At 38.9% G+C, this 22,466-nt stretch overlaps 1 protein-coding gene across 1 annotated transcript in view; it reads right to left on the reverse strand.

Moving 5' to 3' along the window:
• Nucleotides 1-1,686: 1,686 nt before the first annotated feature.
• The window catches only part of LOC113470603 (Down syndrome cell adhesion molecule homolog), a 26,613-nt gene continuing 5,833 nt past the window's right edge, over nt 1,687-22,466 (reverse strand). The window contains exons 2-3 of the mRNA XM_026829156.1: nt 3,928-4,077; nt 1,687-1,811 (exon numbers count right to left, since the gene is read on the reverse strand). Coding sequence (XP_026684957.1) covers nt 1,687-1,811; nt 3,928-4,077 — 275 coding nt within the window. The remainder of the gene's footprint in view (nt 1,812-3,927; nt 4,078-22,466) is intronic.

Consider the following 22,466-nt stretch of genomic DNA (forward strand, 5'->3'; position numbering starts at 1 on the left):
AATAACTACATACTTCCCTAATACCACCAATAAATTTCCTGAGTGTCACAGTAAAAGTTTTCAGTCACAATCACAAAGCTGAATATAGACGACTGTTGTTGTCTTCTAGGTCCACATATGGATGGATCTGTGGATAACCTATCTGCATCAACCCATCCTAACTTTTCGGGATTGTATCAAAGATGTTTTTTTCCCCCTTCAGATGGTACAGTAACTATAAAATGAGACTTCAAAATATGAGAGATGTAGCAGTAAATGATATTATTTGGTGTCAAATGGAAACAATGAAATCTGAACGTTGGGAATAAGGATTTCAAACCCGGTGCTTCAGAGGAGAAATTCGGAGGACCATTGATGAAAAGACAGCTAGGTATTTAAGAAAAGAAAACGATTGAACCATTGATGACCATTTTCGTTTCGCAGAACGCCGAACAACAGATAGAATCTTGTCCATTTTCATATGAGCGTCTATTATAGTCGTTCCTATTTTACGAAAGAGACACAGTCACTCAGATGTAGCAGTAAATGATATTCATTGGTGTCAAATGGAACCAATGAAATCTGAACGTTGGGAATAAGGATTACAAACCCGGTGCTTCAGAGATTCGGAGGACCATTGATGAAAAGACAGCTAGGTATTTAAGAAAAGAAGACGATCGAACCATTGATGACCATTTTCGAACGCCGAACAACAGATAGAATCTTGTCCATTTTCATATGAGCGTCTATTATAGTCGTTCCTATTTTACGAAAGAGACACAGTCACTTTAAATGGCAATGCTTTCTTCCTTTCTTCGACCACCGGACATGGTTTTACTTACTTTTAGTTGACCTTTGAAAATGGTTCTCTGCTGACCCTTTGAAAACGCTTTAACCCCGTCATACTTTACCTGAAGAAAGGCACGGGGTACGCTTGTGGATAGAATCTTGTCCATTTTCATATGAGCGTCTATTATAGTCGTTCCTATTTTACGAAAGAGACACAGTCACTTTAAATGACAATGCTTTCTTCCTTTCTTCGACCACCGAACATGTAGTTTTACTTACTTTTAGTTTACCTTTGAAAATGGTTCTCTGCTGACCCTTTGAAAACGCTTTAACCCCGTTATACTTTACCTGAAGAAAGGCACGGGGTACGCTTGTGCGGGGCAAAAGAGCACGAGCTGTTTTTTCTCGTACGAAAATTTCCGCACGATACGCTTGTGCGGGGCAAAAGAGCACGAGCTGTTTTTTCTCGTACGAAAATTTCCGCACGAAAGAACTCTCGGGTGGGATTTGGGGTTTCATCGAGCCAACCGGTTCTTTAGGAGAATTTAAAAGGGGCAGAAGAAAAAAGTCAACTTAAAAGTTCACAGAGGTGATGGGTTTAAGAAGAGGTTTGATGGAGGGAACCGTAATAATAGAGGTCATATCGAAATCGGAGGGAGAAGGAAAGGACAGGAGAAAGCCAGCCATTCCCAAGAGGAACCTTATCTGATTAGGATAAAGTCCGCCCTAGCGCTTACAAGGCAGACGCGCTACCTTCCAAGCAAACTAGGCTGGCGAAAATACATAGATTTACTGAAAGATTTAAAAGGGGCAGAAGAAAAAAGTCAACTTAAAAGTTCACAAAGGTGATGGGTTTAAGAAGAGGTTTGATGGAGGGAACTGTAATAATAGAGGTCATATCGAAATCGGAGGGGGCTGTTACCTAAAGAAGGGTACAGGGTAGGCCTGTGCTGGACAGAGCAGTGCGAGGCCTGTCGTTTCCGAAGCGTGTCGCTTGATCAAGGAGTCTTCCGAGATTTTGGGCTTCATAGCCCCGACGGGCTCTTTGAAAGGGGAAAAAGAAAGGCGAGGAATAAATTAAAAAACGTGGGCCGTAAAATAAGTCGTCTTAGGGACCAATGGGAACATGCTTCTTCAAGACTTGAGAGGGAGATCACTTTAAATGACTAATCGCCTTTTTTTAGACAAATTACTTCATTAGGCGCGAGGTTTTTAGCCAGCGGCGATAGCACATTAAATGCACCATTTCCATGGTGCATTTAATAATGCATCCATTTCCCGAGGCATCACTGAAGTTAAGCAACGTTGCGCGTGGTTAGTATTTGGTCGCTCCGGATCCGGGTCGCAATATTTTGACGTCACATTACAATGATTATGCAATGTTTTCAAAGGTTTTTATTCTTTAATATGACGTCATAATAGTCACAAATTTTCCAAAGTGCAAGATACAAAATATGAATTTTGTTATGGAACGCAGGGGAGGACCAAATCTCCTAATCTCAACAGTAAGCAAGTAGTCAATTACAGTACCATGTATTTGAAGTGCAGTTGTACTAAACACATTCATAAGGTCTTAAGTGCATTAGAAATACTACTGCTTACTGCTTAGCGACTACAAAACACTTGAGATTTCACTCTGTACTAATCGCCTGTACTCCCAATATGCTTCTATCTACTTTGGTCTACTATGTATAACATAATTGTACATATTATGTCTCCTCTATGTACACTTACAGGGTTACTAAGTGATCCCGAAAAAAAAATCTATTTCCACGAAATTTTTCCAGAAATTTAAAGGAGCGTCCATAAAAGAATTAAATCATTGACCTCCCGATATTTTTTGAGAAAAATAAATAAATCCCTTATCTTACTTTTTCAAATAATTTCCCCCTCTTTTTTTTAGCATTTCCTCATCGGCCCAGCTTTTCTCTGACCTGTGTTACAAACCCCGTATAAGCAAGTAAATACAGACTATCTACATTCTACATGAATATACAATATACATATTACGGTAAAAACAGACCTACACGTACATATGTACAGTCTTTCTAAAAACTAATACATAAATAAGTACATAATTTTATGTATGTCTTATGTCACGAGTAAAGTGTGAAGTGATCGCTACTTGAGATTTGCAAGACTCAAGTCGGTATTGTCAATGAAGTACGCGAATTTAAAGTACAATGCAAAGACACACTTAATACCTACACTTAACTAGGGACTGATAGCTCTATACAGTAGTTTAGATTTAGACAAGAGTACTTGGCGATTAATATAGCTACAATTTGGTCTGGTAGTCAAGTTGTAAGATGTGATTGAGATTTTTGGCACTTCTAGCTGTCAAGAAGCACATCAAAGAACAAGGCACTACGTAAGTAGGTAAGTAACTTAAGGTAACTACGTATGTAACTTTGGTTTATATTGTTTTCATGCAAAGCAATATTTTGAGAAACATAGGATTAGGGCAAAGTCACTTGAAGTTTTAATTGAGACAGATCCAATAAGCGAGTGAAACCAGGAAAAGAATAAAAATAATCCAAAAGATACAAATTTATTGACTTAAATGTAATTTTTACAGAGACCCTTTAGAAGTGTAACCCACGATTTGTATAAGTGTAAAATTGTCAATTGAATCAGTAACCGATTTATATTCAAAATTGACTTATGTTTTCTGTAGATAATACCTCTATTGAAATGACGGTATTGAAAGATCTCAAGACTTCAAGTGACTTTACAAGAGAAGCACAGTTTTTCATACCAAATATTCATGTAAGCCCCAAACCCCCATTCACTTTTTTCACCATTTTAGTTACAGATAGGTAATTCCAAATTCGACCAATTAAACAGGCACTAGTTTTAAATAAAACATGGAAAATGCCGATTTTTATGGGACCAGATTAATTTCAACCCGGAAAAGAGCTCTTCCACCTAACCTTATTCAACCACCCATCATTAGGACACACCCCGCTCTTCATGAAAATTTATTGAAGAAACCCCACCCCGTTCAAGAAGAGGTCAATATGCACAATATCTCAGTATTTCAATGTCCCAATTTTGCTCCGATTAAGATTTTCTGCTAAAGTGGTGATGAACAATTTGGTATGAAAAACTCGTGTAAGCAAAACCAACCCAAAAAATACTAGGACAGCAAATTCTTACCTGTAATCACCAGTCGTCCTTTGGTGGCACTCAGGCGAGTTTCGCCAGTCAATCGATGTTTGGTCCGACATTGGTACGACTTGTAGCCATCTTCTGGGCCTACATCACGGATGTGTAGCTCTCCGGAGGGTAACACTAAATATTTGCCGTCTGGAGGGGGAAAATGAGAGAAGGAGCAGAGTTAGTAATTGGTAGGGGGGCGAGAAAAGAAAAGGACATTACAGTCCACGTCAACTGGGAAGTCCGATGGAAGCGCATGGAGGGGAACCGCAACTTCTCAACTGTAAGTCGGACAGTTCTAAAAGTTTCACCATTCGATTCGGCGTGAAAAAACCTACATCTCGGATGTGTAGCTCTCCGGAGGGTAAAACTAAATATTTGCCGTCTGCAGGGGGAAAATGAGAGAGGAGCAGAGTTAGTATTGCCGAGGGGAATTGGTAGGGGGCGAGAAAAGAAAAGGACATTACTCGAGGACACCAGTAACCAGTTCCCGATGGATCACTGAAGTTAAGCAACGTTGCGCGTGGTTTGTAACCGGATGGGTGACCATCTGGGCAATCGCGTATTGCTGGCTTTTCCCGGCCCCACTCAGGCTAGGTGAGGTTAATGGGAGGAGACGGGTGGTTTGTGGCCGAATTTAGGGTAAAACCCCCGTTATTATAAAAGCCTTGGCAGTTCTGTACACGATAACATTAAGCCTCTCAGACAAAAGTCTTTTTCTTTTTTCGCATCTTTTCTCCACTCCTACAACCATGTCATGCATTTGATAGATAATTGCCATTTTTCACAAGTGCATTGTTAGCTTTCCAAACCAAGTCGACTTTGGCTTCGTAAGCCAAAGTTTACACGTTTGTACTCAGATGAAGGAAGATCTCTTGAATCTTGTGTCTCTTATCACGTGGTATCTGTAGTAGGTACTCTAGTAACTCTAGTGGTATCAATGAACTATCTATCAGCTATCTTATGAATGCGGGATTGGATAACATAAGCTAGGATCTCACATTAAGGTGAGATTGGTTTGAAATTCATGTCTAGCCAGAATCAAAATCCTGATGTAACTGATGACAATATGTTCACCTGAGAAACTACTAGTCTTCTGTAACTGATATCTGTGAGATTGAGCTGATCTCGATACATACATGTGTGACAGTTCATTAAAACTTGAAATCTGGGTTCACTAAGACCTGAGATCTCGGTTCCCGAGATGCATGAAAGAGTACTCCAAACTTCGCACTCATCGTGCAGAAAAATAATCGATTTCGGGCAGATAAGACCTCTATTTTACAGTTTCCTATATCAAAACTCTTTAAAAAATGTCATTAATAGATTAATACCAGAGTATTAAGAAGTGGGTTAGGAGTTAGGAGTGACCACAAGTTACAAAGAAGTAATGCCCGCAGCATTCTCTACCGCTGCGCGCTGGTCACCTTTGGTATAATGTATGTCAGATTTGGTTAAACTTGTCACAAATTCACAATATCTGATGCACAATAAAGTGTTCGAATTTTTTCGAAACGTGTGAAAAATGGCAAAATCAATCTAGAGAGACCTAACTAAAATCCTAAGCTAAACTACAGAACCATTTGATTTAATTTTCTTATGACTCAGACTCATGAAATCTTCAAACCCAAGAACCGAATTTTTGGATACCAAAGAAACTTCATATAAGCGTGAGATCGTATTCAATGTCATGGTGTTGAACTGAGAGCAAGTTGCAACTATTTGTTAAAGAAGAAATACCATGTTACCTTGCTAACTTGCTATCTAATTCATTTCAGACATTGAGCTTGGTCAGGAAAAGTCAAAACAGGTAGTGAAGAGTAAAAACCTAAAAAACACGATTGAGGGAACTGTAACTGCTAAGGTCTTATCGTCCCGAAATCGAAGAGAGAAGGAAGACAGGATAGGAGAAAGCCAGCCGTCCCAGGAACGAACATTATCCGTTCAGGATAAAATCCGCCCCCGGCAGGAATCGACCCGCGCTAGAATTTCAATTTACTTTATTTTTATTGTCTAACTTACCAACAAACTTGCGAAATTTGAATCCTACATTGAGTTCATTCAAACTCAAGTGTAGATTATTTTTATTTTAATTTGTTCTACAGATAGTCTTTGATAAATTTAATCGATTTGCGGTTCCAGATATACATGTGTGACAGTTCATTAAAACTTGAAATCTGGGTTCACTAAGACCTGAGATCTCGGTTCCCGAGATGCATGAAAGAGTACTCCAAACTTCGCACTCATCGTGCAGAAAAATAATCGATTTCGGGCAGATAAGACCTCTATTTTACAGTTTCCTATATCAAAACTCTTTAAAAAATGTCATTAATACCAGAGTATCAAGAAGTGGGTTAGGAGTGACCACAAGTTACAAAGAAGTAATGCCCGCAGCATTCTCTACCGAAGTTTCCTATATCAAAACTCTTTAAAAAATGTCATTAATACCAGAGTATCGAGAAGTGGGTTAGGAGTGACCACAAGTTACAAAGAAGTAATGCGCGCAGCATTCTTTACCGCTGCGCGCTGGTCACCTTTGGTATAGTGTACGTCATATTTGGTTAAACTTGTCACAAATTCACAATATCTGATGCACAATAAAGTGTTCGAATTTTTTCGAAACGTGTGAAAAATGGCAAAATCTTACCGCTGCGCGCTGGTCACCTTTGGTATATTGTACGTCATATTTGGTTAAACTTGTCACAAATTCACAATATTTGATGCACAATAAAGTGTTCGAATTTTTTCGAAACGTGTGAAAAATGGCAAAATAAATCTAGAGAGACCTAACTAAAATCCTAAGCTAAACTACAGAACCATTTGATTTTCTTATGACTCATACTCATGAAATCTTCAAAACCAAGAACCGAATTTTTGGATACCAAAGAAACTTCATATAAGCGTGAGATCGTATTCAATGTCATGGTGTTGAACTGAGAGCAAGTTGAACTAAAATCCTAAGCTAAACTACAGAACCATTTGATTTTCTTATGACTCAGACTCATGAAATCTTCAAACCCAAGAGCCGAATTTTTGGATACCAAAGAAACTTCATATAAGCGTGAGATCGTATTCAATGTCATGGTGTTGAACTGAGAGCAAGTTGTCAAATGAACCCAAAACCAAATTTTCAAAGAAACTGTGGACCATCAATATTTTTCCGGATGGTTTATGAGCTCATGGTAGATAAATATCTTCGGCTATGCTTGTATGGAGTAAGCATCACTTCACCTAATTCCTAACTAATTCTTAAATCTAATAACTGAACTCACCATCCAACAAGTACTAGAAAACAAAATGGTAATAATAAAAGAATGTTCCAAGACATTTCATAATTTGAGTAAATTTTTATATTATTATAGGTACTATACTGAAACTGATAGAACGAAAATTCCAAGTACCTAACACGTTGGATGATAAGTTCAGTTGGAAAAGCATGCAAAACTACAAACTACGAAAGAAATGGGAGAAAGTAAAAGGAGAAGACGCTATTGAAAGGAGTAGAAATCTTCAAAAGGAGTTGGAGTAAGGAGTCAAGAAAGTTGTGCAACACCGAAGTAGATTCATATTCAGGCGTAAGGAGTCAGGAAAGTTTTGCAGCACCAAGAAGTTGGAATAAGGAGTCAAAGTGCACCACCTGTCGACTCAGTCATATCAACAAACAGTTCTTCGCCCTGGTCAGAAATCCACGACTCAACGGCCACATAGTCGGCCACAAAACTCGGAATGTGACATTTGAGGACGGCCGAGTTGCCTTTCAACACATGCTCATCCATTATATTCACCGTGTACGACTGAGACACGACTAGAATCAGACAAAGCAGACCGAGCAAGCGAATCAGACAACATAGTCAACCAACCAAAACACCTAACAGAGTCTAAACACACATAGTAGACAGAATGGAGCCTGAAAGTTCTAAAACACATAGTAGACAAGTAGACATAACAGACAGTGAAATACGACCAGGAAATTCAGGAATCAGTAGATGGCACTAAAACAGACACACACGTTATAAACACTAAAGAAGAGAGAATTTAATCATAATCACAAAAGAAGACGGAACTGCGAAGGCGAAAGGTAACTGAAACATATTGAGAAGATGAGAAGACAACAGTTTCTAATTGATTTTGAAGGTTCAGTTCGTAAAAAAAGCATGCAAAACTACAAACTACGAAAGAAATAAGGGAAAGGGAAAGGAGAAGACCCTATTAAAAGGAGTAGAAAACAAAAATGTTCAAAAGGATCTGGAAAAAGGAGTAAAGAAAGTTGTGCAACACCGAAGTAGATTCATATTCAGAAGTCAGGAGTCACGAAAGTTGTGCAGCACCTGTCGACTCAGTCATATCAACAAACAGTTCTTCGCCCAGGTCAGAAATCCACGACTCAACGGCCACATAGTCGGCCACAAAACTCGGAATGTGACATTTGAGGACGGCCGAGTTGCCTTTCAACACATGCTCATCCATTATATTCACCGTGTACGACTGAGACACGACTAGAATCAGACAAAGCAGACCGAGCAAGCGAATCAGACAACATAGTCAACCAACCAAAACACTAACAGAGTCTAAACACACATAGTAGACAGAATGGAGCCTAAAAGTTCTAAAACACATAGTAGACAAGTAGACATAACAGACAGTGAAATACGACCAGGAAATTCAGGAATCAGTAGATGGCACTAAAACAGACACACACGTTATAAACACTAAAGAAGAGAGAATTTAATCATAATCACAAAAGAAGACGAAACTGCGAAGGCGAAAGGTAACTGAAACATATTGAGAAGATGAGAAGACAACAGTTTCTAATTGATTTTGAACTTTTAATAAACGACATTGGGAACAATATAAAATTGTAATTTGTGTATTATTATAATCTTCACATACTCACAAACAATCCGCTAGAATACGAACGAAAAATCAGAAAATGAATTCACACCAGGGCGTTTGAGCTTCGGACAGTCGTACAAAATATTCACACCAGGTATGGACAAATGCTGCAATGATGGGTTTATCTCAACCAAGTACATACTACGTAATGACACTATCTAACTCTAGTTATCAACAGCATAAATGAGCTCATAATTCAATTATTGAAACAATAGTCAGTCATGAACGATTACAACTTTCAGGTAAGAACTACACGATATCATCAAGCATACCGAGCAAGAGAATCAGATAGCAACATCAAAAGACACTGATAGCAACGTAGTCATACAACCAAAAGAACATAGACGAGTAGTAGACAAGGCGCAACGTTGAAACACGAGGAGGAATCAGGATTAAGGAGGAGCGTGGTAGCGCTCCGCCCCGCCAAGTCAAAAAAATTGACAGCGCTACTAGAGATTAGCGATAGAGCGAAGCGAGGTGGTGTGTTTACCAAAGTCCTGATTGTCAATCTGGTATTGGCCCCCATCTGTGTCCGCCCAAGACACCACATCCAGATGGTCTGACACAAACGACGGCAAATTACATTTGAACACTGCGGCGTTGCCTTTGATAACGAACACATCGTACACTTGAGCCTCGTAGTACTGGGAAATGACTGCAACAGGCCAAAACCAAAACACAAATCTGTCAGACCAGAGTTTTTTTACTTTATTATTTCGAGAAAATATCACGATATGATAGTGGCTAAATTAACGGATGTAAGGAAGACGGGAACACATTAGATTCTACTAAAAATATTTTTTTCAATACCTGTAGGAAAAATTAAAACAACACACAGTAAATTGTGTATCTATTTATCCTTAAAATCTAGTTCTAGAGCAAAACATTTTGTTGTTTCTTGTCCATCAGTCATCAGTTAGGTTTGACACATTGAGCAGAACACATCATAACGATCCACTTAGATCCTACTTAACACAACTTTCAAGAAAACGTGTAAACACTTCGTAAAAAACAGGGAATAAATCATTTCCAAACCAACCATTTTCCACTGGGGATACTGCTTTGAGTTTTATGACTTTGTTGCAGACTAAATAATTTTTTAAGAGCAGCTGATGGTGTAGTAAACAAATCTCTTCCCTGTAACGTGCATAATAGCGGTGATATGGGCGGAATGTGTTCTCGGTTCATAAGAACAATAAACGATCTCAAGCACAAAACACATGGTGGAGTTCAAAGAGCCGAAGATAAACTAGAAATAAGATATGCACAAACATCACAGAAGATAGATACGCTAATCAAATACCTCATACTCTCATAGTAGTTCAAGGCAACCTGAACAGCCCTGAAAATGGACGCCCAATCCAAATATGCAGATAAAGAGCTCAACGACAACAAAACATCTAACGAAAAAACAGTCCTATACAACTAATCCACAATACAACTAATCCAGAAGTTAGATCTTGAGCTCAGGATGGAAAAGGATTTGGACTTTCCTAAGTAAAATAGATTCACAATAGGCACACAACAAAGTTAAATCTTGCAGATTAGAATGGAAAAGGAGTTGGGGTTTCTAGAGTGACACGATTTATATTCCATGAAACACAACAAACAGCGAGTGGAAGCAAATAAATAATTTATGAACAAATAAATTAAATATGTATTCGCCTTGAAGTCAACCGAAGGGGCGCCGGGCGCCTCGCAGGAATTTCGAACTGATGGACTTCCATAAATTCACAAAAATTCAAAGGAATAAGAAAGTACTAAGACATTTTACTGACATTATTAGGGTAAATATTAAAAACATTTTTAAACTTAAATTAACTGTTAACACAAGGGTCTTGTTCGAGGACAGTCCAATTAGTATAAGAGCTACAATTTGGTTTTCAACATTTGAAACTCTTGTTCCTCCTACATTTCCTTGCATATGCGTAGGTCAGCTTAGCCCAAAGCAATCACCCTAGTTAGGGCTGATTGAGAGGCTGACCAAAAACGCCGACCCCGTCTGTACACGGGAAAAGGCGAGGAAAAATATTGCTGAATGGCACGCAGTACACTGTTTTCCTGTTATGTATGTAGGTGAACTGATTTCCTTTCCTCATTACCATCAGACAAGTCTTAAACAGGTCAGTACACGGTATTTTCGGCACTACATCGTTATCACAGACACCAAAAACTCCGCAACATGGTCAACGGACACCAAAAGAACGCCACCCTCTAGTGAAGAAACTATGTACGTATGTTATTAACAGATAAACTGCTAATGAAGGAACTACGTATGTTAGTAACAGAATGGTCGTAATGGGAATAAAGATGTCACTGGCGATGGCGTAGCGTCCGATAACATACATCGATCTACGGAAAATTCTCACAAAAATTCAAAGGAATAAGAAAGTATTTTACTGACATTATTAGGGTAAATATTAAAAACATTTTTAAACTTAAATTAACTGTTAACACAAGAGTCTTGTTCGAGGACAGTCCGTAAGATATTGTACTGACATTATTAGGGTAAATATTAAAAACATTTTTTAACTTAAATTAACTGTTAACACAAGAGTCTTGTTCGAGGACAGTCCAAAATTGTTCCAAAATTCTGCAGCAGAAACACCTGTGGGAACATAATTTGACCCATCCGACCATTGCGTCTACACTCTGCAAGTCTACATAATAGGACAATATATGTATCTATTTATCCTTAAAATCTAGTTCTAGAGCAAAACATTTTGTTGTTTCTTATCCATCTTCCATCAGTCATCAGTTAGGTTTGACACATTGAGCAGAACACATCATAACGATCCACTTAGTTCCTACTTAACACAACTTTCAAGAAAACGTGTAAACACTTCGTAAAAAACAGGGAATAAATCATTTCCAAACTAACCATTTTCCACTGGGGATACTGCTTTGAGTTTTATGACTTTGTTGCAGACTAAATAATTTACAAGAGCAGCTGATGGTGTAGTAAACAAATCTCTTCCCTGTAACGTGCATGATAGCGGTGATATGGGCGGAATGTGTTCTCGGTTTATAAGAACAATAAACGATCTCAAGCACAAAACACATGGTGGAGTTCAAAGAGCCGAAGATAAACTAGAAATAAGATATGCACAAACATGAGCACAAAACACATGGTGGAGTTCAAAAAGCCGAAGATAAACTAGAAATAAGATATGCACAAACATCACAGAAGATAGATACACTAATCAAATACCTCATACTCTCATAATAGTTCAAGGCAACCTGAACAGCCCTGAAAATCGACGCCCAATCCAAATATGCAGATAAAGAGCTCAACGACAACAAAACATCTAACGAAAAAACAACAGTCCAATACAACTAATCCAGAAGTTGGATCTTGAGCTCAGGATGGAAAAGGATTTGGACTTTCCAGAATAAAATAGATTCACAATAGGCACACAACAAAGTTAAATCTTGCAGATTAGAATGGAAAAGGAGTTGGGGTTTCTAGAGTGACATGGTTTGCCAACGCAATAGGTACTGTGGTAAGGAACCAAGGAAGGAAGGAAGGTAAGGCAAAGTTAAGACAGGAATTCCCAAATCTTCCGTGGAGCCTAGCACTCCTACCATAATCAGGAGTATCTTGCATGGAGTACATATTGCCTTCACTGTCCAACCAGGAATCCACGGTGACAAAGTCATTGACAAAGCTCGGGATTTTGCATTTCAACGTAGCGCTGTTGCCTTTGATGACATACTCTTCTTCAGATCCAGTGCTGTACTGTTGGGACACCACTAGAAATAAAGGCAACGTGCAACCATTCCGTTAGTAAAGAAATTGGTTTCAATGTGTATCGGATTTAAAGGTTCCGTAAGTAAAGAAAAGATTTGGTATGCTTTTGGATTAAAGATGAAGCTGAAAAAATCAAAAAATTGGTAATAGGTTAGTAATATTAATGTGTAGTTGATAAATTTTACAGATACTAAACTTAGTTCGCCGTTGAGAGCTGAAATGTGTTCCTTTACTAGAGGAATAAAATGCCAATGGAACCGAAAAGAAGCCACAAAATCCATCTTATCCATCCAAAATCAAACAACAATTAGTTATCGAGTAGGTACCGTAATACAATGTAATACATAGTTCAACACAAACATGGGAAAAATACTTACACATGAAACAAAATACACTTCCAAAGACAATTCTCAGCAAACAAATCAAGATTAGATGACAAATCATCATGACAGGATACACAGAGATATCAAAGTGGCATCAAATTTGTAGAGGATATGACCGATAAGGATGTAGGAAGGAAAGGAGCTGTAAGGAAATCGGATTCAGACGAATGTAAACAAAAATCAGGGTTCTCATAATTCGACATACATAAGTACTCGTGTTGCCTGTTTTACTATGTATCGGTTGTTGAGATTTACTCATCAATTATGTACTCACTAATTGTATTATTAGGCTTGGTATGCTTTTGGATTAAAGATGAAGCTGCTGGAAAAATCAAAAATTTGGTAATAGGTTAGTAATATTAATGTGTAGTTGATAGTTGATAAATTACAAAACTTAGTTCGCCGTTGAGAGCTGAAATGTGTTCCTTTACTAGAGGAATAAAATGTCAATGGACCTACTAGCGGCGATCTGGTTTGTTCAAAACCAAAACTCCAAAAGGAACCGAAAAGAAGCCACAAAATTTATCTTATCCATCCAAAATCAAACAACAATTTGTTATCGAGTACCGTAATCACAAACATGGGAAAAATACTTACACATGAAACAAAATACACTTCCAAAGACAATTCTCAGCAAACACATCAAGATTAGATGACAAATCATCATGACAGGATACGCAGAGATATCAAAGTGGCATCAAATTTGTAGAGGATATGACCCATAAGGATGTAGGAAGGAAAGGAGCTGTAAGGAAATCGGATTCAGACGAATGTAAACAAAAATCAGGGCTCTCATAATTCGACATAAGTACTCGTGTTGCCTGTTTTACTATGTATCGGTTGTTGAGATTTACTCATCAATTATTATGTACTCACTAATTGTATCATTAGGCGAGACATTCAGGAATTTAGAAACCATTTCTGATTCATTTCAACAAATTCTAGTTCTAACTGTGTAAAAAAATCTTTACTAAATTTAAATTTAGAAAGCCATGTAAAAAAAGACGTTACTACTTTTATAAGAATCCTGATTTTTGCACACATTTCTAAACCCAAGAAACCCTTTTCTAGGCGTTGCCAATTTTACCATAGTCATGGGAAGCGCTCTGAAGGGACAACTCCTCGCCCTCGTCCGACAACCACGCATCAATGGACACAAAATCAGACACGAAGCTCGGAATCTTGCATTTCATGACGGCGCTGTTACCCCGAATGACGTACTGCCTGTTTAAGACGTATATGAACACTTGTCTGATGGTAATGAGGAAAGGAAATCAGTTCACCTACATACATAACAGGAAAACAGTGTACTGCGTGCCATTCAGCAATCTTTTTCCTCGCCTCTTCCCGTGTACAGACGGGGTCGGCGTTTTTCGTCAGCCTCTCAATCAGCCCTAACTAGGGTGATTGCTTTGAGCTGGGCTGGACTGACCTACGCAAATGCAAGCAAATGTAGGAGGAACAAGAGTTTCAAATGTTGAAAACCAAATGGTAGCTCGCATACTAATCCATGTTCTTCCCTTTTTCTGTGTTTGATGGACGTTTAGTGGTCAACCAGATCTTTGAGGCGGACATTCTACCAGAGTATGTCATCCGGGGTAACACGGGGATCTTAAAGTGCAACATTCCGTCCTTTGTCACCGAATTTGTACATGTTGATGCCTGGATCAGCGACGAGGGTGAAGTTCAAAATGGTAAACAGGAAGCTCGACACTTTGTCCGTTATTTAGTCCTTCTTCCATTAGATTTGATCCTTGATCTACAGTCGTCCATTATTTCGTCCTTCTTCCGTGTTTGATCCTTTTGTCTAAAATCCCTTCTTTCATCAGTCTTTTTGCCTTTTCCTTGGATCCTTGATTTACAGTCGTCCATTATTTCGTCCTTCTTCCGTGTTTGATCCTTTTGTCTAAAATCCCTTCTTTCATCAGTCTTTTTGCCTTTTCCTTGTTCTTCCAAGTGTTTTGCGATTTGATTTGTGAAGTCGGAAAGTGTGTGATACTTTGTCTATGAAATGAAAATCGATTTATGTGTTCCCTTGTGTTTGTGCGTGTGTTTTGATACAGTATAATATCTGTATCAAAGAAGTGTATGTATCTATGATGAATTGGTGACTTATTGAAGTTTGCAAAAGCTTGACTTTGCGCAAGTATGTTTCCCGTACGCATTCAATGGGAGGAAAAGGTCTGTCAGTATTTTGATTCTATCTAAAAGGTACAAGGATCACAAAGGTAAGTTTTTGGTGAGTTTTACTTGTTCAAATAGGTTGTACAACTTGTACTTTTTCCCAGCGAATTGTACAAGAATAATACGGATCAATCCAGACTTCGATGTTCTTCTGTCTTCTGTGCTTCTTTGTTCCAAAAATTTTCAAAGCATGCAGAAATGGCAAACATGCAATTTCAAATACAAGGCCTTTCGATTAATGAAAGTCAGAATCTTCATATTAATGCGCGTGTACTGTAGTGAGGAAGCCAAATTCGCGGACTACTTTGTACGTGAAACAACAAAATGTAGCCGATTTTCGTGATTTACACCCATTGGTCACAAAGTTACATGAGCATAAAATCCGATTCAATCTCATACAGAGATTTCTGCTGGACAAGTCAACACTTTAGAACAAGATTTAAACAAAAAGAGGACTCTAATTAACAAAATCATTTCTGTGAAAATAAATTGAAAACAATTGGAACCCCACCAAAACGATTTGACACAACGAGTTAACGACCATATACTGAACAGGGCCGGATTAGCCCCCCCGCGGGGCCCGGGGCAATTTCAAAGGTGCGGGGCCCCCAGGACCTACCCCCCTCCCTACTAGAAAACTCTTCTATACCTACCTAATTCATTTGTATCAATCATTACCTACGGATTTCGAGTTTTTTTTATAGAAAAAACCCATAATATCTAATAGTGTAAGTAAGTCCTCAAAGCGCGGGGCCCCCAAAAGCGCGGGGCCCGTGGCAGTCTGCCATTCTGCCTTATGGGTAATCCGGCCCCAATTTGGAACCCCACCAAAACGATTTGACAGAACAAGTTAACGACCATTTACTGAAATCCAGAACGGAGAATATTTTTGCATCAAATACGGTTAACAAAAACAACATCGTAAACCAAAAACACTTAAAATATGGTTGAGAACTCTCGTGACATAATGGCCGTAAACATGGAGTTCATTAACGCGCTTAATAATCTAGCAAACAAACTAAATAGAGACATTATCCTTACTGAATTGGACAGAGGCAAATGAATCATCTGAGCATAGAGAGCCATAGATAATACAGTGTCTTATTAATTCAGTCGTCAAGCAATTAGAAGATATACGAGTATGCGGCTATGCGGTATACGGTAGACAGCAGCCTAGTTACAATGGAGGAGGGCACACAGGAACAAACAGTTAAAACGGAAAGGAGTCGGTCCTAGATCTGCCCCTGCCACTGCCGTACATTGGAAGTGGAGTAGCTCTAGCGCAGTATAGCGTGATGCCGTCTGAAAATCCAAACCTATGAAAATAATACAAACCTTACTCTAAAGTTGTGTGCCACACATGTCTCGACAACATAGATTCACCTCTTCACCTCGTCGATCGACGGCGTCGAGTATGTGTGGACACAGCTTTCGAGACCCATGTTGCTCGACTCCAGTGTGAGAGGTCTCTTTCATAGGTTTGGATTTTCACGCGGACTATTCGACTATCAGAACTTGGAACATAGTTCGTTCAAAACAACGAAACACTGCTGCATAATACTACCACTAAAACCATTACTGCACAGCACAACATAACGTGGTCCTCCACAGGTTGGACAGAGGCAAATGAATCATCTGAGCATAGAGAGCCACAGAACATACAGTGTCTTATTAATACAGTCGTCAAGCAATTAGAAGATATACGAGTATGCGGTAGACAGCAGCCTAGTTACAATGGAGGAGGGCACACAGGAACAAACTGTTAAAACGGAAAGGAGTCGGTCCTAGATCTGCCCCTGCCACTGCCGTACATTGGAAGTGTAGTAGCTCTAGCGCAGTATAGCGTGATGCCGTCTGAAAATCCAAACCTATGAAAATAATATAAACCTTACTCTAAAGTTGTGTGCCACACATGTCTCGACAACATAGATTCACCTCGTCGATCGACGGCGTCGAGTATGTGTGGACACAGCTTTCGAGACCCATGTTGCTCGACTCCAGTGTGAGAGGTCTCTTTCATAGGTTTGGATTTTCAGGCGGCATCGCGCGACCACGCTTCCAATGTACGGCAGGCCTTATTCCTATTCCTTCAACTTAAAGCACCCAGCAAGTAAATAGAACAATGACCAAGAGTGAACCAATAAGTCTATCAATGGCGCAAGAGGCCTTATTCCTATTCCTTCAACTTAAAGCACCCAGCAAGTAAATAAAACAATGACCAAGAGTGAACCAATAAGTCTATCAATAGGTTATTGAATGGCACACACACATTAATGGTCCCATTATTGATCCTTAAAGGCAACGTGACAAATAATTGGGCACGTTGCCAGCTCAGCTGAGGAGACTAGGAGGAAGCTCTCGAAATGTTTATGTAACTACGTTTCCAATGTGCAACAGGCCTTATTCCTATTCCTTCAACTTAAAGCACCCAGCAAGTAAATAGAACAATGACCAAGAGTGAACCAATAAGTCTATCAATAGGTCCAAATAGAAATTTGTACTCGAACTCTTTTCGTGAAGTCGCAACGTGACAAATAATTGGGCACGTTGCCAGCTCAGCTGAGGAGACTAGGAGGAAGCTCTCGAAATGTTTATGTTGCTACGTATTTTTTTCCTGTGATATGGTGAAAGTTTGGAGAAAATTGTCTCCCCTGTGCCAGAAATTTCCCTCCAAGAAAATTTCGGTCGAAATGCCTGTATGTTCAAATTTCGTATTCCGAAGCCGGTGCTTTTTTCCGAATGGAAAATTGTACTCGAACTCGAATTTCGTATGCCGCCATGTCCCTTACGTTGGAATGTTTGAATTTATTGTTGAGCCTATGGAATTCTCAATTGTTTTGACAATAAGCTAAATTTTCAATGTTTCACCATTTTTTCTGCTTATCATTATTTGTTATTAACTTTAATCTTTCCTCCATTTAGATACCGTATACTTTCTAGTTATTATTTTGTGCTAAATGTCCAAAATATTTCTCTCCCAACTTCAATTACAGCTCCTTCTGCATGTTTTTTTTTTTATAGTGGTCAATCAAGCTTTCGAGGCGGAAATACTGACCGAGTACGTTATTCGTGGTAACGCCGGCATACTCAAGTGTAGCATACCTTCGTTTGTGGCCGACTATGTTCTGGTAGATGCCTGGATTAACGATGAAGGAGCCATTGTGGAGAATGGTAATCATACCCAGGACATTGATGTCCTTATGACTTCCTGAAATCTCCTCCTGTATTCTTGTAACCCTTTCCTGGATCTTGAGTCCTTCTATGTTTAGCTCTAAACCTTTGAACGTACCCATTAGATCTAATTTGGACAGCATTCAGCAGAAAAGAACCTTCCATAAGGCCTAATGCTGTCCATTTCTTCCTTTTTCCTCTTTTTAATTTCTTCCTTAAGTTGACCTGTGGAGGACCACGTTATGTTGTGCTGTGCAGTAATGGTTTTAGTGGTAGTATTATGCAGCAGTGTGTTAGCTCTAAACCTTTGAACGTACCCATCAGATCTAATTTGGACAGCATTAAGCACAAAAGAACCTTCCATAAGGCCTAATGCTGTCCATTTCTTCCATTTTCCTCTTTCTAATTTCTTCCTTAAGTTGACCTGTGGAGGACCACGTTATGTTGTGCTGTGCAGTAATGGTTTTAGTGGTAGTATTATGCAGCAGTGTTTCGTTGTTTTGAACGAAGAACTTTGGTCCAAGTTCTGATAGTCGAATAGTCCGCGGAGACTCGGAGAGAAATCTGCAAAACTGTATGATTCTCTTCCCAGAACTTACATCCGCTACTGATCAAGCAGACCAGAAGTCCCTATGGAATCACATGTTCCAAGTTCTGATAGTCGAATAGTCCGCGGAGAGAAATCTGCAAAACTGTATGATTCTCTTCCCAGAACTTACATCCGCTACTGATCAAGCAGACCAGAAGTCCCTATGGAATCATTACTGTCAACCATATTTTAAGTGTTTTTGGTTTACGATGTTGTTTTTGTTAACCGTATTTGATGCAATACCAAATGACTGAAATAACACTTGGAAGTTGGAAGGAACGCCCAATCTATTCTACACATACTCAATCTCAATACCTAGTAGAATCATTGGAACAACAAATTGTTGATCACACATACACATGCGCTTCGGAGTGCATTGGACTGATGGACATGTGGACCAAAGCATTGAATGCGTACGGGAAACATACTTGCGCAAAGTCAAGCTTTTGGACATGTGGACCAAAGCATTGAATGCGTACGGGAAACATACTTGCGCAAAGTCAAGCTTTCGCAAACTTCAATAAGTCACCAATTCATCATAGATACATACACTTCTTTGATACAGATATACTGTATCAAAACACACGCACAAACACAAGGGAACACATAAATCGATTTTCATTTCATAGACAAAGTATCACACACTTTCCGACTGTTTGATACAGTATATCAAAACACACGCACAAACACAAGGGAACACATAAATCGATTTTCATTTCATAGACAAAGTATCAAACACTTTCCGACTTCACAAATCAAATCGCAAAACACTTGGAAGAACAAGGAAAAGGCGAAAAGACTGATGAAAGAAGGGATTTTAGACAAAAGGATAAAGGGTGAAGGGATAAACACGGAAGAAGGACCAAATAATGGACGACTGTAGATCAAGGATTAAATCTAATGGAAGAAGGACCAAATTAACGGACAACATGTCAATCTTCTTGTTTACCATTTTGAACTTCACCCTCGTCGCTGATCCAGGGAAAAGATGGAACATACGTCAAAAGGAAACAAGGAAGTTAGAGATCACAGGAGTGCCCCAAGGAGAAGCAATTTTCCCAAAGGACAAGGGAGAGGGCAGACGTAGTTACCATCTTCGGTTTGGTAGGTGAACACCTCATCCTGGTCAGTATGCCACGAGATGACCGACACAAAGTCCGCTACAAATGACGGGATCTGACATTTCAAGATGGCGGAGTTACCCCGGATCGTGTACTCTTTGTTGACGTCGGTTTCGTACACCTGAGAGACGACTAGAACACAACATGGCGACCAAAATGTCCTGTTAGTAGATCTTTCACAGTTCAGTTCGGAAACAGTCGAATATTATTAACGTAGGTATGTTTTCTTCCTAGATATTTTGAAAGTTATGCACAAAATAAATCAACGACACGACGGACGCCGGACGACAGGTCAATTTGTGTTTCCAAATCACCAGAACTAATTCGAGATCAGTATCGAGACTGATTCAAGATCGGTAGATCATTTATCCTTGGTTTGCTGAAAATCCTTGCTCTGAAGATGTCCTGAAAAAGAACACCTTGACTCACGTATGTACCTGAAAATGCTGAAAATTGGCTCTGAAATAAAACGTAAATTCGTTAGGATGTTGATCTGTAATAAAATAAATAAAATTGCTTTCCAAGATGGAAATTCACCGAGTTTTCATATGGTAGAATCTAGCCTTATCAATGTCAAAATGGTTGTCTTCACTAAGGTTTTGTCCACACATAGTCGACCGGATGTGAATCTATGTTGTTGAGGCAGAGTGGACGGTTCAGTCGACATCGATCGAGAGCCGGTCGACTATGTTTCTATGGACACACCTTAAGAAAGCACTAGAAGACGCATTCAAAACTCATGTAAATCGTCAAGTAGCTTGACAAGTTGCACAACACAACACAAAGAGCGGAGAGTAAATAACGACAAAAAGTTCAGCAGACTTCAATTTAAACGGAACGGAAGTTTATTTCAATGATGATACTGCTCACTACCTGGATACATAGGCACCAAGTACTCCATGTAGATATTTTAGATGCAAACTATGACTGCTATTGAGTTCTTCTAACAGCTAACACATACGCATAATTGCTATGCCACTTTAGCATTGTGTTTGATCAGAGCATAGTCTGGTGGTACTTTGTTACATAAACTCTAATTCATATTTTATTAAGGGTTAGATCGAAGCTAAAGAACTTTCATGAGATAAGAGTGTCACTTGACAATCAAAATAATCCTAAATTTTTCATGAGGCTTTGCCGAAGATATTTCCAAGACCTCATGTCGCCAATGCTAAAACACTGCGTGACCATATTTTGATAAAATTCGGTAGACATATTCACCACAAAAGAAGTTCATGCGGTGTTCTAGACTAGACAATTTTGAATCCCGGATTCGCGTACTCGGGTTGACAAATTCTCGGAAGTTGTGTGTTCTCCACAAAAATGCATAGCACACTAGCGCCGCGCTGTGGGTTCGAAAATCGACAAGACAATCTTCCAGCACACCCTGAATCAAAACTATCTCACACACTATTGCCAACTGCTTTCGTTAATAATAAAATTACACTGATTAGATTTGAACCCAAAGTTTTGTAAGACCGAAAAATTAGGGTCGAGATAATTATTTGATCTGAGACTATTTGATTTCAAACAATCGGACTTATTCTCCCATTAGGGTCTATATGTCTATGCTCTAGTTTGAATTGGTCCGAATGCCATGAACTTTGAACAAACGAAAGTTGTTCAAAAAGATCGAAATTTGATGAAGACATGCAATCTTATTTGGATACCGTTTATAAAGAGTATTGTATGTAAAAAAGGTTCCAGGAGAGATGGAATACGAAGATACAAATATGTTTAATTTTAATGCTTGTTTGATTGATCCCCCCAAAAAAACACTTCGTGTTAAAAAATTAACGTCAAGAGTTACCCTCCACAAAAAAGTACTGATATAAAAAAAAGACGTCAATGTGGGACCTCCCTTCTACATTAGCTCTTCTAAAGAAAATAATAATTTTCCATCACTCCTACATCAATTTACCTTGCTGTTGAACCATTGATCCCGGATTACGAAACCTAAATCTTGACCGCAGTGCACTGATGAAAATTACAAAAAAATTAACATTGTTATCTTCATTAGTGTACTGCGGTCAAGATCTAGGTTTCGTAATCCGGGATCAATGGTTCAACAGCAAGGTAAATTGACACATTGGCATGCTACGACACAGACCACAAGCGTCCAATGTAGCAGTTGTTTCATCGCTACGAAATAAAAACGACGGTGAAACACTCATCTTTAAAAACTATGTAGGAGTGATGGAAAATTATTATTTTCTTTAGAAGAGCTAATGTAGAAAGGAGGTCCCACATTGACGTCTTTTTTTTATATCAGTACTTTTTTGTGGAGGGCAACTCTTGACGTTAATTTTTTAACACGAAGTGTTTTTTGGGGGGGATATCACTATTTTTTGCTGTAAGTACTTACCCATCTAAGTTCATAAACATTTAGAAAAATAAATGAACCTAATTTTTAAATAGGTACCCACGTAGTTGCTTCAGAAGTAAGC

The sequence above is a fragment of the Diaphorina citri genome, unplaced genomic scaffold, assembly GCF_000475195.1.
Source record: "Diaphorina citri unplaced genomic scaffold, Diaci psyllid genome assembly version 1.1 scaffold1688, whole genome shotgun sequence".
Lineage (NCBI taxonomy): Eukaryota > Metazoa > Arthropoda > Insecta > Hemiptera > Psyllidae > Diaphorina > Diaphorina citri.